The sequence below is a fragment of the Uloborus diversus genome, chromosome 3 (genome assembly GCF_026930045.1).
Source record: "Uloborus diversus isolate 005 chromosome 3, Udiv.v.3.1, whole genome shotgun sequence".
In the NCBI taxonomy this organism is placed as follows: Eukaryota; Metazoa; Arthropoda; class Arachnida; order Araneae; family Uloboridae; genus Uloborus; species Uloborus diversus.
In genome coordinates, this window is record NC_072733.1 from 174,795,838 (window position 1) to 174,821,349 (window position 25,512).

General features: G+C 32.5%; 1 protein-coding gene across 1 annotated transcript in view; it reads right to left on the reverse strand.

Annotated features, from left to right (window-relative positions):
- Positions 1 to 25,232, reverse strand: part of LOC129218379 (uncharacterized) — a 55,417-nt gene extending 30,185 nt beyond the window's left edge. Inside the window, exons 1-4 of the mRNA XM_054852621.1 lie at positions 23,594 to 25,232; positions 16,162 to 16,398; positions 12,344 to 12,427; positions 1,807 to 1,977 (exon numbers count right to left, since the gene is read on the reverse strand). Of these exons, the coding sequence (XP_054708596.1) occupies positions 1,807 to 1,977; positions 12,344 to 12,427; positions 16,162 to 16,398; positions 23,594 to 24,926 (1,825 nt within the window). The 5' untranslated portion in view covers positions 24,927 to 25,232. The remainder of the gene's footprint in view (positions 1 to 1,806; positions 1,978 to 12,343; positions 12,428 to 16,161; positions 16,399 to 23,593) is intronic.
- Between the last annotated feature and the right edge of the window lie 280 nt (positions 25,233 to 25,512).

Below are 25,512 nucleotides of genomic sequence, written 5' to 3' on the forward strand. Positions count from 1 at the left end.
AAAATCAATCAAGCTTGAATTTCATGGTACAGAAGAAAATTTGAGACATGAAAGGTCTCAAGATAGAGGTTTTTGATAAAAGTTAATAAAAAGCAATTGTAAGAAAGTTTACTAAAAATACCTTTGAGTTTAAAAAGTTACAGAATACAAAACAACGCATAAAGGCACAAATTAGTAGGAAAACTGCATACACATGTTTCAGGGTTATAAAAAACCCTTTGTTCACCCCCCCCCCCCCCAAAGTAAACTTATGGATAAATAGACATCTCACAAAAAAGACTTGGCAATTTGGCTTTGATTGGATCTCTATTCATTCATAAGCTTATTTTATTTTGCATTGAAAAAGGGGTTCCTGAAACATGTCTGTAGTTTTCCTGCTAATTTGCCTTTATACAATACTTTATATTCTTTTAATTGGAACAAATTCAGACTTAATTCTTTTGTATTGATATTGTTGAAGATTTAACAGCATGGTCTGTTGTGATTTAGCAAATTTATGTATTCTTTATGGACAAAAAGAAACATTCAATCATTATTGTTCAAAAACATTGAGATTTTTACTTTTTCCACAAGCAAAACAATTTAAACATTAGAAGCATAGAAACCTAGAAAATGTAAGAAAATAACTATACTCAAGGACTCAAAAGTAAAACTAAGGAAGCTTTTAAACAGTTCAACGAAGCTATCTTGCCCCTAGTTTCCAAGTGGATGGAATTCTTAGAAAACTTGCTCCTTGTACAGATAGTTTTCCTTGGGCTACATGTCTCAGAATACTTGGAGGAGTACATGGGTGCAGATATTTGAAAAGATGCTTTATGTCTTCAAGTTCTTCTAGTGATAAAAAAATGATAGCTATTTTTATCAAATTTTAAAAAAAATGTCCGTGTGGTCAGAATTCGAGATATAGAGGTTTGCAGTCAAATTCATGTCAGATAATCATGAAGAAAAACATTGAATTCATGCTGTTAATGCAGATAAATTGAAAATTTGACTTAGAGAGGTTTCTGAGATAAACAGGTTTAAATGTAAAATTAAAAAAGTATTCAAAAATTAATAAAGGTGGACTTCCAAAATTGCCATGATATGCCACGCAAGTTTTTAAAAGATGATACTAATGCTGAAAACTTTTTGAAGAACCTAAATTTTTGCTGCTGAATTTTACAAATCAACAGTATAAAGTTTCAAACCACTCAGTTCATAGACAAAAATAGTGTTGCATAGCCAAACTTATAGCTTTACTTATTGCTATAAAAGTTATTCTTATATGGTCAACTTGCAAAGCATCAGCCGAGAAAGTCTCTTTCAAGACTAAAAGATTAGTTAAAAAAAAAAAAAAAAAAAAACTTAAGGTTTACTCTAGACATAGAAAGATTGACTCCTTAGCAATTTTATGAATTTTATAGAGATTTGTAAAAAGCTAAATTATGATAATGTTATCAATGAATATGCCCCTAGTATTCAAGAAAGTAATGGGTGATTTTGTTTCAAGGCCTTTGAGAGAGGCGTTTCATTTTCCAAAGTGCTGATACATATTCTTGAATGAATTTCAGTGTTAGAATTTAAGTACATCAAGTGCTCAATTAAAATCAAAGTGTGTAAATAAATGAATAAATGAATTAATTAATTATGATCGATACAAATTATTTTTTCGTAAAAGTCTGATGCAACTTTCTACTTTGTTTAATAAATATCATTAATACCCCATGAAAAATTCTGCCCTGGGCCTCATTTTTGATTGGGAGAGCCTAGACAAAAAGTGTTCAGAAAGCATATGCAACAAAATGTTATTTAATAAAATGCACTTACATTTTAAACATGAAAGAGATTTTGAACAATGAATAGTATTCAGAAATAATTGAATCAACAGTTCAACACAGTTACAAAACAAATTTCCAGGATAAGTTCTAGCTCCATTTGAAACAGTTGGCACTGGAATGCAGAGATAAAGATGCATTGCTGATATTGTAGATGAAAATTCTGCAATGAAACAAAAAACAAGTTCATAACTAAGGTAATACATATTAACTGTTTAATACATTACAAGTTTCTTTTGTTTCAAAATTTACAAATGAAAAAAGAAACCAGACCCCTAATGCAAACTCAAAAGAAAAAAAAAAGAAGCCAAGATAGTAACAAATTTAATGTAATGTGTGTTTTTCTGAAATTTTTTCAGCATACAGTTAAACCTCTTCAAGTGGCTACCTGTCTTAAGCGTCCACTGCTCTTAACGGCCAAATTTTTTCGCCACGGATTTTTGTACCCATAGACTTAATGTTAAAAACACCCCTAGCAATGGCCGCTCACCCTTCTCAATGGCTGCCAAGTGAGTGCGTCCATCCCATTTTTCAGGAAAATTTATTCAATTCCTGTTTCTAATATTCAGCCTTTCGGTTCAAGCAGGAGAAGTGTTATTGGCTGTTAACGAATTCCAATAATTTCGGAGTAAAATTGTCAGTCACGTTTATTTTATTAGTTGGTCAGTGTGAGTGTGATTGATCTGGGTTGCAAACAACACTATTGAAGAACATTTTTATGAATCTCGAACAACGTATTGAAGTTCTGAGCAATACAAGCACTGAAAATTACCAAGAGTATCAATAGAGCACAATTTCGAATTTTTTTCAAGCACGAAACAACAATGGAGTGTCTTGATATTTACAGTGCGGACTGAGAAAAATATCTTTTGGTTAACGAGTCTGCTGAAAATTTGTGTTTTGGAAACAAATCTAAAAAAAATTTGAGATTGATTTAAATTAACTATTAAAGTTCGCTGTCTGCATTATTAACGTTTTTAGAATAAATAATTTTTTGTGCCTTTCAGGCACTAATTTGGCTATTGACGATCAATTTTCTAATACGTTTTGTAATCGTCAGCAAGCTAAATTTGCAACTGAAATGATTTTGGGGATAATAGATAAAATCATCGGAAATTCAAATGCAATTACAAATAAATTGGTTAAAGATTTACATTTTGGACTGGAAAACAAATTTGAAAAAAATTTAGAGAAGAGTAAAAACTTAAGTCACAAATTATACTCTTTCTCTGAAACATTTCAAAAATAAAAATTAAATAAAGCACTATTTCTTCTTTAGAGAAGCCTCAAACATCATTTTATGTGTTAGACTTGCTTACATTACGTATTATAGAAATTATATTGCCACTGCAATGAAAACCCTTTAAAGCGGCCACCCCATCTGAACGGCCGAAATTTTAGGAAATGGAGGGGTGGCCGCTCAGAGAGGTTTCACAGTACCAATAAATCAACTTTACTTAAATAACCTGACAGCATACGGGGTGTAGTGAGAGAGCAAATGGGGCAGTGCGACAGCATATAGAGTTGAGTGAGACACAAAAGATTTAAGTTTCCTTGTACATTTAAACAAAATTCTAAGTTTCAAGTCACAAAAAAGAATGATTTTGCTTTGCACCACTTTTTAAAATAGGAATACTGCTAACAACAGTTTAATATTTTTCTTGGGAACGGATGCAGCATCTAGTACAGATGAAAAAATAGAAACGTTAAAAATTGTTTTAGGTTGTGCAAAAAACTAATGCACAAGTCTCCATTGTTATCAGCTGCCTTTAAAACGTTTCAATCGTAAATTCTTTTTGATGCCAAATTCTAAGAGTACAAAGTCCTCGACAAATAGCTTACGATCTAATGCTTCAAACCCAGGAGGCAGATTCACAATGGTCTGATAAATTATTATGAGATGCCACATTTACTTTCTTCATCCTCCTCAGTTGTGTCCATGATAGCCTATATTTTTTCTATACTTTTTGACTTTTTAAAAATTTCTCTAGCTTGTGTTATTATTTTTTTTTCAAAATGTGATTAGTAGAAACCTCATTTGCAATGACACTTTTATTCTTTTTATGCTCTTTCTTCATTACTCAACTTTTTTTTTTTTTGGCATTTGAATATCCTCCAAAACTCTAGAAACCGAAGAAACCACTCGCTGCTGCACCAGAGCAAGAGGGCACTTTTCTATCAGTATTATCTTATATTGTACAGATTATTATGAACTACTTTGTCTGATGTGTCACTTAGAATCAAATGGCTCACTGTATTCCACTCCGCCTTTTTCTTCTTATTCAACATTTTCAGGTTTTTGTTTAAAGCATATCCTAAATGTTTTGAATGATAGTTAGCTACATAGGTAGAACAATTAAATTAATCAAATGGCTGATTTCAATTCATAAAATAAAATTTTATAAATCGATGCATACAAGAGTCGAAAAATAAACATTGTTTACCTGAAATCAGAAAAATAACAAACATTTGATAGCAAACAGAAGCACCAAATTCAGATCCCAGAATCCACCCAGCCAATTATTGCAGATTCATTGGTATGTAGCACAGTTTATGAATTACAGCTAAAAAATCCAAAAATCCCTTTGTCTCACTGTACCCCAGTCTCCCCTAGTCACTTTTTCATAGGATAAAAAGTCTAAATTGCTTTTGTTTACTGAATATCTATTTCTCTAGATAGAAGACTATTCTCATTTTTTTTGAAACCATTTTGAAAAAAAAAAAAGCTAAACATTTAATTTATTTCCATAAATAAGAATTTCATGTTTTACAATACAGCCTCTTTACCCCATCTATTCTCTTGAAAAGTTAATTTCTGAGATAAAAGTACCTTTAACATGAAGTTTTTTAAAAATTAATCTAAGCCACCTTTTGTACCACTACACATTAGAGTAAAGGATGTGATTCAAGGAATCTGCAATGGAAAATTTTTCAATGTAACTGCCATCTTCGATGATACTTGGGAAAAAATAAGATTAAGGTTTCCTCTCAGAATTTTGGGTGCTTTCTCATGAAAAAATTACGCAATCCATCTTAAAAACTTTCCCCTGGGTGGTAGAAAGCTGCCGACATGGCGACATTGTCGCAGAATGAGAGAGAGAGTTTGTGCAGAAAGATTTTGTGCTGGGGGGGGGAAGGGAAAGGAAAAAAAAAGTCAGCAATAAAACCATTCTGCAGAACAGTTCCCAAGGATAACTGTTTCACAGTAAAAAATGTAACTCAATTAGGAATTAAGGGAAAGTCCTGATTTTCAGCGAAAAATTAAATACTTACGGCATTATTTTACAAAAAAATAATAAATAAATAAATAAAAATTTGGCGATCATTGTAATAGTCTGCAACATCGGAGATCGGGAGATACGGCATGGAAAAAAACTGGTTTTAACCAGAACTTCTATCCACGTGGAGTGATTTTGAAGCCTTGTGTTGATCAAAGAACAGTGGTTTCGCATTGGCTTCGTAATACACATGTTTGTGTGTGTGTATGTTGCATGTATAAGTTGTACCGACTTATTTTCGAGCTTTTTTTCACATCTGTTGAAAAATTAATGTAAGCCCTTAAAAAATGGCTTATTTGCTGTGTCGTAGGTTGCAGCAACAGATGGAACACTTGATAAATTCAGTAAATTACCGCCCATTAACCAGGGATAAAGCAGAAATACGTGAAATACGAGGTGCGGCTAGAAAAAAACCGAACTAGCACAGGTGAAACAATAAAACGAATGCAATAAGGCTGAAAGTCGCCTGGCCTGTCACGTGACTCTTGCTCCGCCTACTGCTCGAGTTTCATCTGCCTCCTGCACTCAGTCTGCCCGTGGCGTCTATTCTAAGTAGTTGACGTTTTGTCTGTGCGTCGGAAAAATGTTGACTGTACAGAAAGAACAGCGTGTTAACATCAAATTTCTTTTCAAACTTGGAAAATCTGCAAGTGAAACGTTTGTAATGTTGCAAGAAGTTTACGGCGATGATTGTTTATCGCGAACACAAGTGTTTGAGTGGTTTAAACAATTTAAAGATGTCCGCGAAGACACAAGTGATGACGCTCGCACTGGCAGACCATTGTCAGCAAAAACTGATGCAAACATTGAAAAAATCGGTAAACTTGTTCGAGAAGATCGCCGATTAACAATCAGAGCAATGTCTGAGTTGACAGGAATTGACAAGGAAAGTGTTAAGCAGATTCTTCATGAAAGTTTCAACATGAACAAAGTGTGTGCAAAACTGGTTCCAAAGTGTCTCACAATTGAACAGAAGGAACGCCGAAGAATGATTTGTTCTGACATCCTAGAAAACATTGAAAGAGATCCCACCTTTTTACAAAATGTTATTACTTGTGATGAATCGTGGTTTTTTACTTACGATCCCGAAACCAAACGCCAGTCGATGCATTGGAAATCTCCTGATTCTCCATGACAAAAAAAAGCACGAATGTCAAAATCGAAATTCAAGGCAATGATGATTGTTTTTTTTTATATCAAAGGGATTGTACACATTGATTGGGTACCAGAGGGATAAACAGTGAATCAGCATTACTACATTAGCGTCCTGACTACCCTACGTTAGTGAGTACGGAGAAAACGGAACGATTTGTGGAAAAAAAGACATGGATCCTGCACCAAGACAATGCCCCAGCTCACAATGCGTTGTCAGTGAAGACGTTTTTAGCCAATCACAACATTCCCATCTTAGACCATCCACCCTACTCACCTGATTTGCCCCCCTGTGATTTTTTTCTTTTCCCTAAAGTCAAGTCAGCTTTGAAAGGAACTAGATTTGAGAGTGTTGAAGCAGTAAAAGAAAAAGCTACGGAAGTAATGTATGGACTTACCGAAAATGATTGGAGCATTGCTATGAACAGTGGAAAATTCGTATGGAGCGGTGTATAGACTGAGGAGGAGAGTACATTAAAGGAGATAACATCAAATTGTAAATAATGGAAAATAAAGTTTTTTTATAGCATCAGTTCGGTTTTTTCTAGCCACACCTCGTACACCGCCAGTTCAGTCATTTCCAGCCGAGGACTGCAGTTTCGTGCTTATTAGCACTCATCAGCCCGGCATAGGAAAGTGATTGAGCTGGAGATGGAAAATCTCTTAATTAATAGGCGGTAATTTACTGAATATACCTTGCCTCGCGTTCAATCTTCGAGTTGAACCGAACCATTGCTTCGGTCACTCGTCTGGTCTGCTAATTCTATGTTAGCTACCAGTTTGTTTCGCACTCTTGGCTTCCTTAAGAGGTTTTCCATCTCCAGCTCAGTCACTTTCCTATGCCGGGCTGATGAGTGCTAATAAGCACGAAACTGCAGTCCTCGGCTGGAAATGACTGAGCTGGCGGTGTATTTCACGTACTTGATAAATTGTTTAGTATTTTGGGCTGACTGATCGTTATTCAGATAGGGATGATTATATGAATGAAAATCTTTCATAAAAGCATATTCTAATTAAACTCTTTTTTCTTCATATGGAAAGGGAACTTTTTTTTCCTGCAGTTGTAATGAGTACTTGATTATTTTTTTTTTTTCACGTGAAAGAGAGGGCAGGGAGGGATTTCCTTTTTTGCTTAAAATGCATAATGAATATTTTAATAAAATCCTATTTTTCTTCTGGGGGTTAAATTTTCAATTTGTTCTAACTAAAATGTGTATTTTAAATTAATTCATTGTCCTTTTGGGGGAAGGGAGATATTTTGTTACATAATACTGTGTATTGCATACATTTATTTAGTTTTTTATCGGAGGGTTTTTATTTATTAATTTTTCCCCCCAAATTACATGCATATTTTAGTTTTTTTCCCCTTAGAGGAGGGGTTACCCCCTCCCCCCGAACTGTAATGCATATTTTAATTAAAAGTTATTTTTTCTTCCGATCTTATTTCTTGGAATATTGAATAGATGTTGCATCAGTATTTTTCTGGTATTAAGAACTATTGATAAGAGCTAAGATTAAGACTGAAAACTTTTATCTGAGAGGTGGCATCTCTGTTCAAACAATACCCCCCCCCCCTTTAACACATTTCTAGTATAGCATTTAAAAAAGAATAATTTACATTGCTTTTGGTTAGATTTGATTTTTTTCTCCCCTTAGCAATTGCTGTTACCATGTTGTTAATATTTTTAACCATATAGATTTAGCTCAAGGTCCCCTTTTTTCTGTAGCAAAAACTGAAAATCTATTAGAAGCTCTGATACTTCCTGATATTGATTTTAATGCTTTTCGTTTTTGTATAAATGAATTTACTTATAAAAAGAAGTTATACTACATTTGTTAATAAATAAATAAATTTTTTACTTTTGAAATGAATTGCACTTAAGTTTGCCCATTAGCTAATTTTTCACTTCACGGAGCATTCTTGCAGAAAGAAATTAGGTCCAGAAAATTTGTCACAGAAAGTAAAATAAAATTCTGCCACAGGGAACACTTTTACAGGTTATCTTTGGTAATAAAAGGATGAATGGGGTTTGGGAACTTTTCCCTTTCAATTTTTTAAACTGAAGTTCCAAAATTGAAATTTTATGCGATCTTCCATGATGTTAGAGAAAGCGGCTTAAAGGAGTTCTTCCCTAGAAATTTTTTGAAACTGAAATTCAATGATGTTAGGTCTAGGGTTTCTAAACCAGAAGTTTTTTGAAATTGAAGTTCTCAAAATACAATAGTAGGTCATCTTTAACGACACAGGAGTTTGAAGGGCTCTTCAAAAAAATTTCCTATGTGAAGGAGTATTAGAGAAGTTTTGAAGGAGTGTACAAACCCTGCACCTTTGTAAAAAAAACAGCACATGTGTATATCACATGACTTCCTTTTACTCCAATTTAATGATAATAGTGCTTTGGAGTAAGCAAGGAAACACTGTAAATATTTCCACCCCTAGCTTGTTGTGAACCGAAGCAAAAAAAAACGTTTTACAGATTTTATTTTCCCATTAGTGGCAATATTAATAAGGTGCAATGATTAACTCTTTAGCTATCACTAATAGTGGCCGAATTGAAACCAAATAATTTTTTTTAAAAACCTGCCAAATTTGTCGCCATGTTGGCAACCAAAAGCCACCAAGTGTCCACCAAATTATAACACCACTTGAGTTTACATCAAAATCAACAATGATTCCCCAAAGGTTTAAAAGATCTCTTTTGGAACATCCAAATGCAACCCAAAGGAGAAGTGCACAACTAGACCCCACTAGCGGTCTACTTACCAAATTTCAACCTTCTACGGCATACCCTTTTTGATTTATGCAGAGATACAAATGCACATACATACAAACATACGGACGTCACGAGAAAACTCGTTGTAATTAACTTGGGGATCATCGAAATAGATATTTTGGGCATCCATATGTTTATTAAGGCCAATTTTTGAGTGAATTTTTTTTTTTTTTTTTTTTTGTAAATACAATACTTCCTTTACTGTGTAAAAGGAAGTAAAAAAAAAATGTTTAAAAAGAATTTAAAATGATTAGATACAAATACAAAACCCTACAGTAAAAAGTTTAAAAAGAGCTCAGTTTTAGGTGTGGGTGTGATTAATTGGAAATAAAAGACTTTGATCCTTGGACATGTTTTGTGGCAACTAACATTAAAAAGTAGACAAAAAGTAGAAACACAATAACAGAAAATCTATTAAAGCAAAATTTTTATAAGTCAATTTGACCCTTTCCCGTTTCTACTACAAAGGGGGAAGGGGAAGGGATGCTAGACAGCAATTAAAGAAACTATTGAACATTTATTGCATAATATTCAATAGAAATTGTAGCTATGTTTATCTATTTATAAACAGTCCTGTTAAATCAAACAGAAAGGAAAAGTTATAAGAAGGCACATTGGTGCAGTTTCTCCAACTCTTTCTCTGTTTGCTAAAAGCATTCCTTACATACAAAATAGCAGCTGGAAAAAAAAAAAGAAAAAAAAACTTTTTTTAAAGGAAAGCTACTACAGAAATATTATAAGTCTGGTGACTATCAATAAAAGTGAAAACAAAAGAAAATACAAATTTCAGTTTTTAGCAAAATCCCCTGTCTGGTCCTGGTTGGTTAGTTGAAATTATTCAGGATAATTACAGTAATAGAACAAGAGCCTGTAAACACCAGAACTACGTCATAGGATAAAGCCCAAATTTTTTCTGCACAAGCAAGTCACTGCAGGTAAGAAAGATTGACCATTATTTAAGCTGAGTCACGCTGGCTTTGGAAGGTACAGGTAGAGAAAGTTGTGTTAAAAAAAGTCATTCCATATCAAGTGACCTCGTCATCTCCACTCGACCATCTCCGATTTGAACGAAATTTTATAGACGTGCAGACAAGCCTTTGAAACCCACCTATACAAATTTTCAGCTTCCAAGATTCAAATCCTGGAGGGTCAAGGATAGATAAAAGAAAGGGCTCCAAAGGCTCCAAAATGCCATTAGCTTTGGGAAACCAATTGAAATGTTTAGCATTGTTCCCCCATTGGAGGTCATTTTGGAACCCCATTTTTCTTCTTTTTGAGGTATCCTAGATCATCAGAATTTGTGTCTTGGAAGCTGAAAATGTGCATAGGTTAGTTTCCAAGGCATGTCTGCACCTCAATAGAATATCCTCCAAATCAGAGATGGTTGGATTGTCACCACCAGGTCATGTTGCATGGAATAAATCTATAATGTTTAGTTTTTCGGCACTTTTACGCATCTTTGCTACCTGTTTCTTGCCAAAGCCAAGGCCACTCAGCTTAAATAGCGGACCTTTCTTACTAGCTATGATGTCCTTAGGTAGAAACATTTTGGGTCTATATACTATGATGTAGGTCTGGCACTCATGGGTTCTTGGACTATAATATCTGTCATTGAAACATGAGATTATTATATTACTTGACTTGCTTGAATGCATTCAAAAAATACTCACAAAAAATTACATAAACCAAAACTTTATTTAACCAATGGTAAATTTTTTTATGCTTCCCCTTAAAGTCTAGCCAATTTTGAAAGCTCTATTTCACAGGGAGCGTAAAATTACATTTTACTAAACATTTTGCCGATTGATCAAGGAGAACTCTCCGTATAGTAAACTATCAGTACCCAACCAATAGAGGAGACCTTCCCAACGAAAGAATAAAGTATCAAGACATTTTGTTTTCAAAATTATCCTAATTGAAGAAAACTAAAAATTTTGAGCAAAAACGGACTGTGATAATTGATTTTAAATACAATATCATTGCTAAAAACCCAATTGTTCAACAAGCTTGCAACTTTTTTAGTGGTTTTAAAATGTTAATTCAAAATATATGCAATTACTTTATTTCATGCATCAACTGGAAATGCAAAAAAAAAAAAAAAAATATATATATATATATATATATATAAATTTTCAAAACTGCTAAAATATCTTAAAACTTTAAAAACAAAAATATATATTAAATAAAAACCTAAAAACCAAAAATATTATACAGAAAAAAATATAAGACCACACAGTAGTTTAGAATGTAATTAAGTACTACTGAGTAACTACACCATTGAAATAGTTTTGTAATCGATACACACATAAGACAAATCATAAATTCAAAAGCAGAATAGAAGGATCAGCAGTCGGGGCCCCTTCCTTTTTGACCAATCAAGGAGCCCCTTAAAATTTGAATGAGCTCCAACTGTTCATTCTTTTATTCTGCTTTTGAATTTATGATTTGTCTTATGTGTATATCGATTACAAAACAACTGGTGTAGTTATTCAGTAATACTTAATAACATTCTAAACTAATAAGCTTATATTTTTTTCTTTTTAGTTATTTTGGTTTTTACGCAGTCTGGTTTTTTGTTTTTGTTTAATAATAAATTTTTATTTCACACTTTTTAGTTAATTTTCATTGAATAAGTTATTATGACTATAAGACTGTAAATTTCACAATTTTGTCTTTTATTGATAGAATTTATACTGAGAGGATTATTAAGTAACTTGCGTTGGTCTAAGCTACTGATTATTAGTCTCTCTAGGGACCTAACTCAGCTTAAAGCTACATATGCTTGACCTTTAGCAAAAATGTGCGAACTTAAGTCAACCACAGCTATATAAACAGCCTGTGTAACTCAAGATGACGCGAGCTCGGAAAACTCGTTAGTAGAATCTTTCTCGCAAAAATAAAAAAGCTCATCAAGAAAGTTCATGTCGCGAAACTCAGTCCCCTGAATAATGACAAAATTAAATGCAACATGTTAGAGATGAAAATCAAATTAGCAGAGTTAGTAAACAAAAAATTCAGGCAGTAGAAATTCTACTTGAATTTGTCGCCATAATATGGCAACTGGTTGTTGATACGCGGAATTTTGATTACTGTCATGTGTTTAGTGACACTCCCAAGGTTAAGACAAATTCATTGATGTATGAATCACCAAAATTAGCCAAGGCATTTAGTCTCTACAACACCACATAGGAACAAATATACATACACATAGACTCATAAACACATTACCTTTCTTTGTGTCCCGCATGCGCAGTCAAGTAAAAAAAAATGGTTTATACAAAATGAATTTAAAAAGAAAAAAAAACAGAGAACATTTATTACTTACTTTTGTCCCATAGCATCTGCACAGAATATATAAGAATAAAATTGTATATTTCTTTTATTGTACCTCGACCTTCAGGTAAAATATCTGCAAAATAAATTTGATATTTAGCATCTAAATCTTTAACTTGAAAGAAATAAACCATAAAAATGTTCCAAACTACCCTGCATTAGCCGGCACACCGGAAACAAGTGAGGCTGACAGCATAATGAGGAATTCAAGTCTTCCGGCATGAAGGGTAATCCAAGGTTCACTTTGCAATTACAAAAGCACTAAATTTTCTAACAGTTGCACAGACTGATGGTGCCTCACAAAGCAAATTCGGGTTGCAGGGTTGCCATGTTTTAAGAAATTATTGCCTGATTGGCGAAAAAAAAGATTTCTATATTGTGTAAAAATTCGGATATCGCCATCTAAGTTGACTTATCCAAAGACATTTGGTTTTTTCTTGATAATTTTTGCTGAAAGTACTGGGGTCAATTTATTTGGGAATCGACTTTTCTACAATATGTACAGTAGTGTGGTGCAAAATTTTGAAGGTGAAAATTTTTTAAATCTTACCCACCTATTGGGTTCTAATACATTGGAACATAAGTGGGACAAAATTGCATAACATTTGAATAATATTTAGAGATAGCTCATGCATCATTTCCAAATATGAGTGTATTGATTAAGACCAAACTATTCAGAAATATGATTGCTTTTTCCATTAACAGAAATTAATTATATTGAAAACTGCTATTTTATGTACACTGTTTCAACAATAGCCATGAAATATATCCTGAAAATATGCAAATGTTTTTTGTAAAATGTTGCAGTTTATGCAATTCTGTACAATTCCTTGTATGTTGACAAGTATTGTGCTTTGACCAAAGAAGCATCAATATTGGCCAAAGCAATAGCACCTGTTTTACTGTGGTACAAAAAAATTAAAAAATAATTAACTCTGGAATGTCAACATCACATTATGGAATTGATTATTAGTGCCATTTTAATTAAATGCATAGGGTTCTTTTCTGCATCAAAATTACTTTTCTGTAAAAGATTCCAGGCCTGCCGGGAGTTCATCAAAGAGAATAAATGCATTAAAAAACTCAATAATAAGGAAAAGTGGCTGATGTAAAAGACTATAGAATATAATCTGGTAAAAAAATTGCTGTCTAACTTCTACTCAAGAGATGACTATCAAAAATTTCTTGAACTGATATTTTAATAGTTCAGCATAAAACTCCTTCTCCTGGAATCAGATTTATTGTACTTAGAATTATGCACCGTACTCAATGAAATGTTAAAAATCTTGTACTGTTTTAAAATATTAATGTTTAACCATTAGTTATTATTTCTTTCCACACTTAATTATTTCTTTCACAAGTGTCTCAAATACTAATTGTTTAAGTATATTTAATTTTTTAATGTTTTATTTTAGTTCGTTTTAGTAGGATAAAGAGTTACGTCACACAATAAATTCCCACCTCCATTACCCAAACACAAAATGCCATTTCTCACTAACAGATGGCAGTAATGACATCACACTTTATTTCCCATGAGACAAGGGAGCCCTTCTTGTTTATTTTCAGCAATAAAGAAGTTGTGAAATTTTTGTTGAAAAACAAGAAGATCGATTTGTTTTAAAAACCAAAAAAAAAATAATAATAATTACACGTGGTTTCATATGCTTAACATGTGCAGATTGTAGCAATGAAGAAAAATAAGTTTCTTCGAAAAATGCTTCCTTTAGGCCTATATTAATGGAAAATTCCTCACCTACGTGACAAACCTTATCAATGTCATTATTTCAGAGGTGAGAATAAATGATGGAGGGGAAATACATCAATTTTAGACAGTCTACCAAAATTATAAATTACCAGTATATTCTCAAATTCACTAATTTTAAAATACATTAATTCTATACTATTTTTAACACAAATTGGAACAAAAATTATAATTAAAATTTACACACTAATGATTAAAATAGCTCATTGTTTGTACAATTAACAAAAGGACTACTTTGATATTAAATAGGTCTCTATTTTCAAACACTAAAAGCTTCTTGTTTTTTTTTTTTTTTTTTTTTTGTGAACAAGGTATTTATTTTTTTATTTATTAGTAAAATAATTAGAGCTTAGCTGGGCCATTGTTTATGTTTACTTCTAGTAGGTAACACTTTCACGTAGGAAATTTTTTTAAAAAATAAAGAAAACAAAAGGTTTTGAAATTGAAAAATATTTTTGTTCAAAAGTTACACATTCTAGAGAATGAAACATATACCAAACGCAAAAAATAGTTTGGTAGGTACTAGCACAATCACATCGATTTAAATATAATTGTTGTATTGTAATTTTCAACTTACAAAACGCTAAAGATTTAAATGAAATAAAGTTGTACTGTTTTCTTAACCTTTTTCTTTTCTTTTGCATTTATAGCGTAAAATCAAATATTACCGCACTTTGAGGATGTTGAGCTACGTCTAAAAGTTAAAATTATGAGCTCAAACTTCACAATAATTATTTTTTACATAAATGAAACCAATTAGGAGGGTAAGACCAGTAAAAGTCAGAATTTTTTTAAAAGGACCTTTTTTGATCCACCCTGATGAGCTACATCATCATGCAGTATGTCAATGAGCAACATCCCCCCTCCCCCAGCCAAAAAACAGAATTGGAAGGCATTGTTTTAGACTTTTAAAACTCCAGCCAATATTGAAATTAAGAAAAATTATAACCGTATTCCGGCATATAATCAGCAAATTATCTGTTAAAAAAGTATAAAGTTAATGAGGTGTGGATTATATGCTGCTGCGGGTTATCTGGGTTTTTTTCTCAATAACAACACATTATATCTCAATATTTACAGTAGGATTCACCAATAGAGAATGTTTTGCCATCTGTATGTTGTTCATTTTACGAAGCTTGAACATTCTTTCGTTGCCTGGAGATTTTTTATTTTACATAGCTTGAATGTTCCTCTTACGGCATTCAGACTATGTAAAATAAACAACATACAGTTAAGGAAGAAGCCTTCATTTGCACAAGATTAGACCGTTCGTTCCTTTGTCTTGACTCTCTATCCTTAAGTAATTAGGGTACTATAATCACAATTTCAAGAAGAAATCATTGTATTTTAGAGTAAGTTTGATGATACCTTAAAAGTTATTTCTTTTTCACATTTTTAACTTAGTTGCTAAAATTGTATGTTAAAAATCAAAACCTCATTTTATTTTACATAGTATTATCTGCGGATTATATGAAATTTTTTTTTTCTTCAGGCCAATTTTAGGACTAGCAGATAATACATCGCCACGGATAATATGCAGGATAATACGATACATCAATAGTTTGTAGTTATGTGGCATAGTTTACAGAAAGCAGACTTGAAGTGGGGTGAACAGTTTTTCTTGATATTCAATGGAGATGCAAAAATTGACTAGATCCAGCTTAGCAAGGACCAAAGCTTGCTGCTGATCATTACTTTTGTATTTGTATCAGTGTTTACAAGATACAGGAGTTAAGGAGGTTGAGCATTGGTCAGCAATGCTGGAATTAGAACCAATAACAAATACAAATTATACAGTATTGCTCATTTTCATTGAAATTTGATTGGGGGGGGGGAATTTTCAAGCTAAATAGAAATGCTTCATTAAACAATTTAGTAACACATAAATAAAATATGAAATATGACACATAAAAGTCTGAAAAACAACAAAAAATCTGAGCTACACTTTTTTTTTAATGTACAGAACATGCAAACCATTTTCAATTTTGCAAAAATTAATTGAAGCAAACAGAAATAACTACAAGAAAAAGCTTAAAAAAGGTAATTACCTTCATTTGTCAAAGCTATTTTCAAAATTTCTGACACTTTACAAAGATATGAATCTGGCCATAAAAATACAGATCCAGCTGTAGGACCTCCATATTGGTGGTAAGGTACTTCAGAAAGAGATCTTATTACAAATGATTGCAATTTATTCCAAAATTGCATCCAATATTTATCTTCAAGAAATGTATAACTACCATCATCAAGATTGATTTGAGGCACTAACCAGGAATGACGAATAGCTGAAAATCAGAAACATAATTACTGTACGCGAAATCGGCACTTTTTCTTCAATTGTATTATACACAATTAATACACTTATTATATCAATTCTCTATTTACCTGTTCTTCATTAAACATTTCAATAGAAGAAAATCATTTTAACACTTTTATGTAAAAAAAAACTTTCAATAAAAAAATTTTTACATTTTCATTTCAAAAAAAAGGAAATTACAAATAATATTTTTATTTATTATTATCCTTTTACATACTTTTATGTAAAAAGAAAAATCAGAAGTATACATTTTTTTTTTCCCTCCACTAATATTTGCTACAGGGTTATTCATTCTCCAGAGAATGTAACTTTTGAACGCAAATATTTTTCAATTTCAAAACCTTTTTTTTTTTTCATTCTTACATGAAAATGCTACCTACCTACCAGAAGTAACCATAAACAATGGTCCAGCTAAGTTCCAATTATTTTGCTCATAAATAAAAAAAAATTAAAAAATGGCTTGTTCACGGAAATAAAAAAAAAGACAAAAACTTTTAATATTTAAAAATCAAGGTCAATTTAATACCAAAGTAGTAATTTTGTTAATTGCACAAACAATCAGCTATTTTAATGATTAGTGGGAATATAATATTAAGCTCTCCTAATTAAAGTATGGCTTAATTGGTAGTTTAAAATGTATGTTAAAAATAATATTTAGTAAATTTAAGGATATACTTTCAATTTACATTTTGATAGAATGCCTATTATTGATGTATTTCCCCTCCATCATTTATTTTCACCTCAGAAATGATGACATTGATAAGGTCTGTCATGGAGGTGAGATTCATGAAGGTGAGGAATTTTCCATTAATATAGGCCTAATGGATATATTTTTCAAGGATTTTTTTTCTTTGTTGCTACAATCTGCACATGTTAAGCATATGAAAACATGTTCACTTTTGTTTTTACATTAGTCAGAATAACCACACTAAGTTTTTAAAGCAAAATCTATTTTCTTGTTTTTTGACAAAAATCTCACAACTTCAACTATGGCTGAAACAAAACAAGGGGGCTTCCTTGTATCATGGAAAATAAAATTTGATGTCATTACTTCCACGCGTTAATGAGGAATGACATTTTGTGTTTAGGTAACGGAGTTGAGAATTTATTGTGTGACATGACTCCTTGTTCTAATAAAACAAACTAAAACACAATATTAAAAAATTAAATATACTTAAACAATAGGGAAGTTTTCGATTTTTCAATTTTATTTTTATATGATAGAGTAACATGTATGAACATCATAGGTGAAAAAATTTTTGCGATACGATAAGTAGTTTTTTTTTTAATTAATTTTTAAAGTTCAAGCCCTTGTGACGTCAAATGGCATAGGAAGTGACGGCATACGCTCTTCCGATAGGAGAGAAATGCTAGCGAACCGTTTCCCATGTCATGGGAGGAACCGAAGAACGTGCATTCGACTTCGAAGACGAAACGTAAAAGGCTTATCTCCTCGCATTTCTGGAACATTAAACCTCTCATCCTCTCGGAAATATTCAAATATCATCATTGATATTATTTGAGGAAGATTATTTAGATTGTGCTTTAACGAATCCGGCCTCCATAGTGTGTTCAAAAGGATTATTGAATTTCTAAAAAATAAAAATATCAGCGCGCTCAAAATGTCCCTAGCGAAAACAAGGGATCTTCGGCGGAAGGCTGCCCATTCGCGCCCTGTGACGTAGGCTCGTGACGCTTCAGAAGAGCGCACTTTTGCGCGTGGATTTTTAAAAATTCATTAAAAACCAACCACGGTGTTTTAAAATTCAGCAATGGTGAATTTTTTAGTATTGAGAGTCAATTAATAATATCCAATAGCCAAAATATGAACATTTAATAGGTTGCAACTTCCCTATTAGTATTTGAGACACTTGTGAAGGGAATAATAAATAAATAAGTATATACTTTTAATTAAATATGTTATTAAGCAACATAAACTCACACAAGGTGTGTGACATGCCACGAAAATGAGAATTCACATGTTGTGAACCAAAAATATACTAAAATAAAAATTATTATTAAAAAACTGTTGACAGTTTTAAATAGATATATTTTTGATGAAGTTAAAAATCATTGTAATATGAATTTTTCTTAAAGTTTTTACTGCAAAAGGCGTGTGACAGAAAAGTTATACTTTTTGAAGAATGACCCCACAAGAATATTTTTCATGCAGTAAACATTTAAAGTTATTGAAATGGCAGTATTTAATGCTAATCAATAGAATTAGTGCTGAAATAAGACAGGGTGCATTTTAAGTTGTGGAAAAAAAACTTAAATAAGGGTTGTTATTTTTGGTTTTAGTTGCTCACAAATAATTTCCAAACTTTTAGCTACAAAAATCAATAAATAAATATAATAGTGATAATAATAATTATAATGCATTAGAACAGAAACTTCTGAACTGTGTGCTGCAGGTAGGAGGTGAGGGGTGCTGCCAAGCATCCATGGTAACAATAATACGTATGTATATAAAACTAGACTAGGATGCCATGAGAAAATTCTAATTCTTCAAAGGGTGAAGTGAATCGCAAAAGTTTGGGAACCCTGCTTTAGATGGCACCAGGATATGGTGTTCAGAAATGGTTGGAGGATCCGTACCCCGTTTTCTAGAAAAGAATGGGTCTTGGGAAAGCGAAGTTATTTTAACAAAAAGAAAAACAAATAATGTTGGGGAAAAAATCTCAATTCTTTCAAAAAGAAATCTTTAAATTAAAAAAAAATTAACAGATGCAGCTAATTGCTTAGCTATTTAAATGCCTCTCTTTCACACCCCCCCCCCTTTTTTTTCTTTCCAAAATGATTCTCTCCTTAACTCTCATTCCCAAAACGAAATTTAAAATAAATTTTAATTGTTTGGTTGAAGTAATAATGAAAATTAATGTCCAAAAAACGCATTTATTTAGGCATTTTTCTGGCATCAAGTTCAAAACATTTCTGGAGGAGGATCTCCGAACCAACATCCTTTCACTGAGGTTATTATGAAAGATAGTCTGCAATTGCGCCTTAAAGATTTCAATTTTGAAAAGTTTCAGAGGAAGATCCCTAAAACCGCTCCTTACCAGTAAACGTCTATAAAGATGACCTGAAATTGTGTTGTACCTTTCAGAGAAGGATTCTCGAACTCCTTCTTACTTCCAAAGATTGCCTAATGTTGGGGAAAAATCTGAATTGTTTTTGAAAGGAACCTTAAAATAAAATTTTTTAAAAGTTACTGATGACTATTGATCACGTCCAACACAGGGCCGTAACCAGACTTCCGTTTTGGAGGGGGTTTTACCAAACACATTTTTTGAAACATTTATATGGTCAATCAAATTTGGTTTCATGTGTATTCTATTGATTTTTGTTACAATAGATTATCTAAATAGAGGGAGGGGATGTTCTTACAAAACGCCATATTGTTACATAATAAAAAATTTCTCAATAACTACCATAAACATACAATTAGTTGGTACAATTTTTCAGTCTTACTAATTTCATTTCACAAATAAAGTTAAAATAATAATAATAACAACAATATTATTTTTATCACCAAAATATGAATAAATAAATAAAATAAATATATAATGGAAAGCATTTCTTTGGATGAAAAATTTCGGAGGGGGTTTAAACCTTATAAATCACCCACTTGCATAGGGCCCTGGTCCAACACTTCTATTCTTTTCAGCTCCCCCCCCCCCCTTTTTCCTAGTCGGTCTAAGACAAGAAAGTCTTCAAAATGTTATACTTCAAAGCCCTCCACCCACTAAAACCATTTAAGAGCTTCTCCGACCTCTTTTTCAGGGCTACAATGTGAAAATTTTTCAGGGGGCAACTACCAAACGCCTTGCCTTCTGAAAACATCGAAAATTGTTTAAGATTGCCTTTATAGAGCTTAAATTTTGGAAAATGGCCGAACACCTAACATTACCAAATATGGTCCACAGACAGGCTTTTAAGACTTCAATTACGAAAAAATTGGGGTCCGACTACTCCTGTATGAAATCTGACAAGGAAAAAACTACAATTTTGGAAAATTCAAGATGGAGAGTGTTTAAATCCCTTCACCTAGTATTACTGAACATTTGTTTAAAACTTTGTTTTTTAGGACTTTAATTTCAAAATAGTTTTTTGGAACTGTCTCAGAATCGCCCTGCCCATAACATCATCGAAATTAGTCTGAAACTGCGTTTTTGGAACTTCAATTTTGACAAATTGGGCGGAGGCGTGAGGGATTTCGCTCTATTAAAAAAGAAAAAAAATCAATAGGGGACAACTTCAAAAAGCCTCATTCTTTTCATTACACCAACGTCAACAAATCCAGCCTATAATGGCGTTTTTAAGATTTCAATTTCTAAAAACTTCCACAGAAGCCCCGAATTTTTCCTCCTCTTAGCATCATCAGAGAGACTGTCTAAAACTGCGTTCTTAGGACTAGAATTTCAAAAAATTTCCGGGGGAGAATCCTCGGACCCCCCCCCCCCAAACCAAAAGGAATTATTTCTTGAGAGCGCCCTCCTAAAACTATTATTTGGTTGCGCCACTCGATGACAAACCTTATATAAAGTTCTTGCCCCACCTAAAAAGATGAGAACATCAAGGCACTACTGCTCCCCCCCCCCCCAAAATTACAAAAAAAACAAAATACGGGGGGGGGGGGCTAATCTTGGTTATATGGGCCCCCTCCAAAATAAGTTCATATATACGCCACTGACTAGTCATCACCTTAAAAAGGTTTCAAAAAAGAAAAAAATGCTGAAAAATACATAGAAATCAATAATCAAAAGTTTATAAGCATAGGCGGCTGGTGCAAAAAAAAAATAAAATATATATATATATATATTGAAGGTTTAAAAGAAATATAGGGGTTAGTGGGCATGGTGTCTGAAGCTCTTTTTTTTCTATAAAATTTGGCTATATTACTGATATTAATACTGATTTAATAATTTCTAAAAAGGAGGAATATGGCATCAAAAATCAGGACAGATGGCCCATCGCATACTTTCTCCTTCCATTTTAAAGTTCCATTCTATCGAAATAAGAAGAAAAAAGTTCATTTATTTGGGATTTTTAATTTTTACTTTCGTGGAGCAAATCAATCCTCCTTATAAAAAATCATTTTCCAATCAGTCATTAATAATTTGAAATTTTGGACCCTAAACTGTAATGGCTCCTTTCTCCTTCGAAAGAAGTTTGGGACCCTTATTTTTGAAATTATATTGTTTGTTCTGATGTGTATTATCACCACTTTAAGTTTTGCTCAAGAGTTCAGAAACATCCTGCATAGATAGTAAGATCGAGTGATGTGGTAATTTCTATATTGTGATGGCAAAAATATCATCATTTGGAAAATTTTTTTTGATATGATAAAAATATTATTCAAAAAAATTTGGAGCTCCATTCATCCAATTGAGAGTTTCCACCCTGATAAAATTTGAAATTCAGGGCGCACCTGAGAAGACCCATCATTTGGGCAATTACAAGACTGCTTTTGAGTGCGCCTCCCCCGCCCCCTTTTTATTCCAAGATTGTAGATGTGATCAAATCCTAAAATGAGTGCCGTATTAACCCAACTAAAAACCAATTATTTCCCCCTTTTAATGAGCTCCCAAAGAATAAGTATGCACTTTCAAACTCTTAGAACAAGTTACTACCTCTGAACTCCTTGATAAATTTAGAAATTGAAACAACCATCAATTTAAAGATTTTTTTAAAAATTCTTAATATTTTTAATTTTGGAAGGGGGTGAGGGGGTTGGATGCGTAGAGATGGCTATTGCCATCCTTGTTGAACAGATATTGCAAAGCTCTCTCTTTCATTTTAAGCAATCTTTAACAGCTGGCAAACCCCATTTGTGGCTATTTTTGCATAGGCAACCTTAGTTTATCATGTTCAGAAAACAATTAGCTTCAATTTGATTTATAAATGATGACTATACTTTATGTATGCATAAATGTCCCAAAATAGTACTTGTTTACATTTAGCTGCGAATAGGTAGCGGCCAGTTGCACAACGGCAACCACAACTTTTCAAGTTCTCTAGGTATATTTCTTTGAAGTAGAGTATATTTTATTTCAATAACATATCCTTCTTACCCCAAACTGTCAAACAATATTAATTTGATAAAAAAAAATACTTGTGGGCACTTTTTGCTAGGCAACCTAGCCAAAACACGTTACCCCTTTCATAAGTAATTATCTAAATTTGGTTTCGACTTTATACTCAATGATTGTAAAAGTTCTGCAGCCGGATCTAAGACTATTAGGCTTAGCAGTAAAATACATTTTTTAACCTTGAAATTATTATGAAAGGAAATGTTTTAATTACCACATGCTTTGATTTAAATTATTTCATTTCCTACTTGAAAATTTCAATAATGAAACCACCCATTAATATAACTCTGAACCACTGAAAACAGAAAAAAATTAGATTAGTGCTTTTCTGTTAATGTCTGAAATTTCAAAGTACACTGAAGAGTGGATCCTGCTGTCATGTATGATGTCCTTCGAAAACTAATTTCTGTTTACAAAATTACAACTGAAATTTATGGTGTCCCAAGGTGCCCCACCTTCCCCTTATTCTTTCCCAAGCTTTTTGTCTTTTATGGCTCCAAATAACTGACATATTTTGCAGTCAAACAAAATGTTTTTTAACAAGGAAAAGAAGGATTCTTTGGCAAGAGGGGACCTCAAAAAAGGTTAAGATTTTATAAAATAAATAAACAATAAATAATACAGTGAAGCCATTGCAAGGGACTGCAATTTTTTTTCCATTGCCAACATGAATTATATTGTAAAGAAATTCAAACAATATCATAGAAATTTAATTGAAACTGAAAATTTATTTTACTATAACACAGTGGCAGATTTACAGGTTTGAGTGCCTGTTGCAATTATTTTTGTTGTGAGATGAATTGAATGACTTAAAAGGCTTTTACCCTGAAAATTGGGGTCCTTTGCAGTTGCAACATGGTAAATCTGCCACTATTAAATCAGATATTTTTTTGCAACAGGATTTCAGTGTGGCTAGCTGCATTTTGGAAGGCATCTCAGCTCACAAAACAAGTATGCAAGATTCAAACCAGCTTGTTCTGATCTCACTAAAAACCTCTGCATTATTTAATTTAAGAGTTATTTTTTGGTTAATTTAGTCATTTTTTTAATTGAAAAAAGAAAAAGCCTTACGTTTTGAGATACTTATTTCACCCATATGGACAGGAACATTTCTTTCATTTTTCAAAGATACAGATTTTAATTTTGTAATAGAATATAAATATTTCAAAACTAATGTTTGGCTTCGTTGTATCAAAGAACCCAACAAACAACAAAAATTTGTGGATGCATCGAAAATTGATGGTAATGACTGTTCAGTTCCTAAGTCACTTGCATTTGCACTGCAGTAATCAGAGGTACTGCTACAATTTTGAGCAATGTCTTCACATACAGGTTTTTTCCTTAATTTTTGCTTATCTCGTTTACACTCAGATATCAAAAAATGTACAATTCGTTCTGATGCTACTTTAGCTTCAAAATGAGATAAATATTGCAAAATGAGACTTCGTGTTTCATGCTCATACATTACAGTACTAGAGAAGTGTTCATCTCTTGAAAATTCAGAAGTTACCTGCTTCCTATCTTTTTTCATTATTGAGCTGAACTCATCGCATATTTTCAGTACGTTTTGTAAAAACTCAGGTGATATAAAATTTGAGTCAGCTAAGCATAGTTTTTTTAAAAATATATTGACATTTTTTTCTGCCCAATAGAATAGATTTGATTTTAAGTTATGTAAAATCTTTATAGTCTTTAATAATGTTTGATAAAGCTCTAAGTCAAAGCCTACACGTGATATATTTGTCATTTTTAGGTAATTACTTTTCAGAGAGAGATGTAAATCACATATTATTTGAATTCGTTTCAATAAACTCTCTAAGAAGGATATGCTAATATCGGTACTATCAATAAATCGATTAAAGGACTGAACTGGTAATGTTTTCATTTTGAGCTTCTCAGCTCTGTAAAGTTGTTTAAAATCGTAAACCATTTTTTGTGTTTGGGTAATACAAAAATTACATTCTTCATTTATAACTATTGAACACCTCTCTTCAAGAAGCCTTTTTAATACATCATGATAAAATTGAACTTTTTTAAGGCTTAGATGCATTGTATGATGCGTGGATGTTTTATCAATATGACAACTATTACTATCTTGTGCTGTAGTTAATACAGAGATAACCTTACTCAATTTTTCTAAGACTTGACAAGCATTTAAAAATGACTTTTGATCACTGATACAATTGATTTTATAATATGCTTGACAAAGATCAGCCAATAAACTATCGAAATATTTCCTCTGCTGCATAAGTTTTGCTCTTGTCGATAAGTTTGAGGCTGAACCAGCACACTTGGGTAATTCGTTTAATTTGTCCACCTTATCGCCAATCAGTTCATGACAGTCGACCGATTTTCTGGCAGAAAGAGCTTTTCTCTTGGACGGTGCTTCATTAAATGACATCATTTTAAAAGGTTAGAGCCTCGAATAATCACAGAAAGAGAAAGATTTCTTCACCTGAGTTCCAAGAAACAATTTTATCGTCAAACGCTTCATAAAAACTTCGCATCATTTCTGTATCACAATAATAAAATATTTTGAGAAAATGCTTTGGTCATGAAGTTTTTAAGCATGGTTGATTGTGTTGGTACTGTTGATTTCGTTTTTTAAAATGTTTGATGGATTCACCATAACGAGGCAGATTAGTGAGATACATGGTAAACAATATGCAAAATTACTATATGTTTACTTCTAATCAAACATTCGACAACCGATAACAAGAACCCCAACCCCCACCGCAGGATCCTACCAGACGATTTTAATTGGTTGAAATGGTTGCCGTAAAATAGAGCTTTGCGCCAATCGATGGCAATAATGGCAAAACAACGCTATTCACCAAATTCCAAGCCACGCTTACTCTTTTGAACACTAGGTGGCAGGGCTGCACGGGGTCACTCAAAACTTCCGGCGGAAGTCTTATTTGTATTGCTTCTTACGACGAATGGGATACTTTCACGCCGAGAAGAAGAACACCGCGGATACGGCTCCTTAT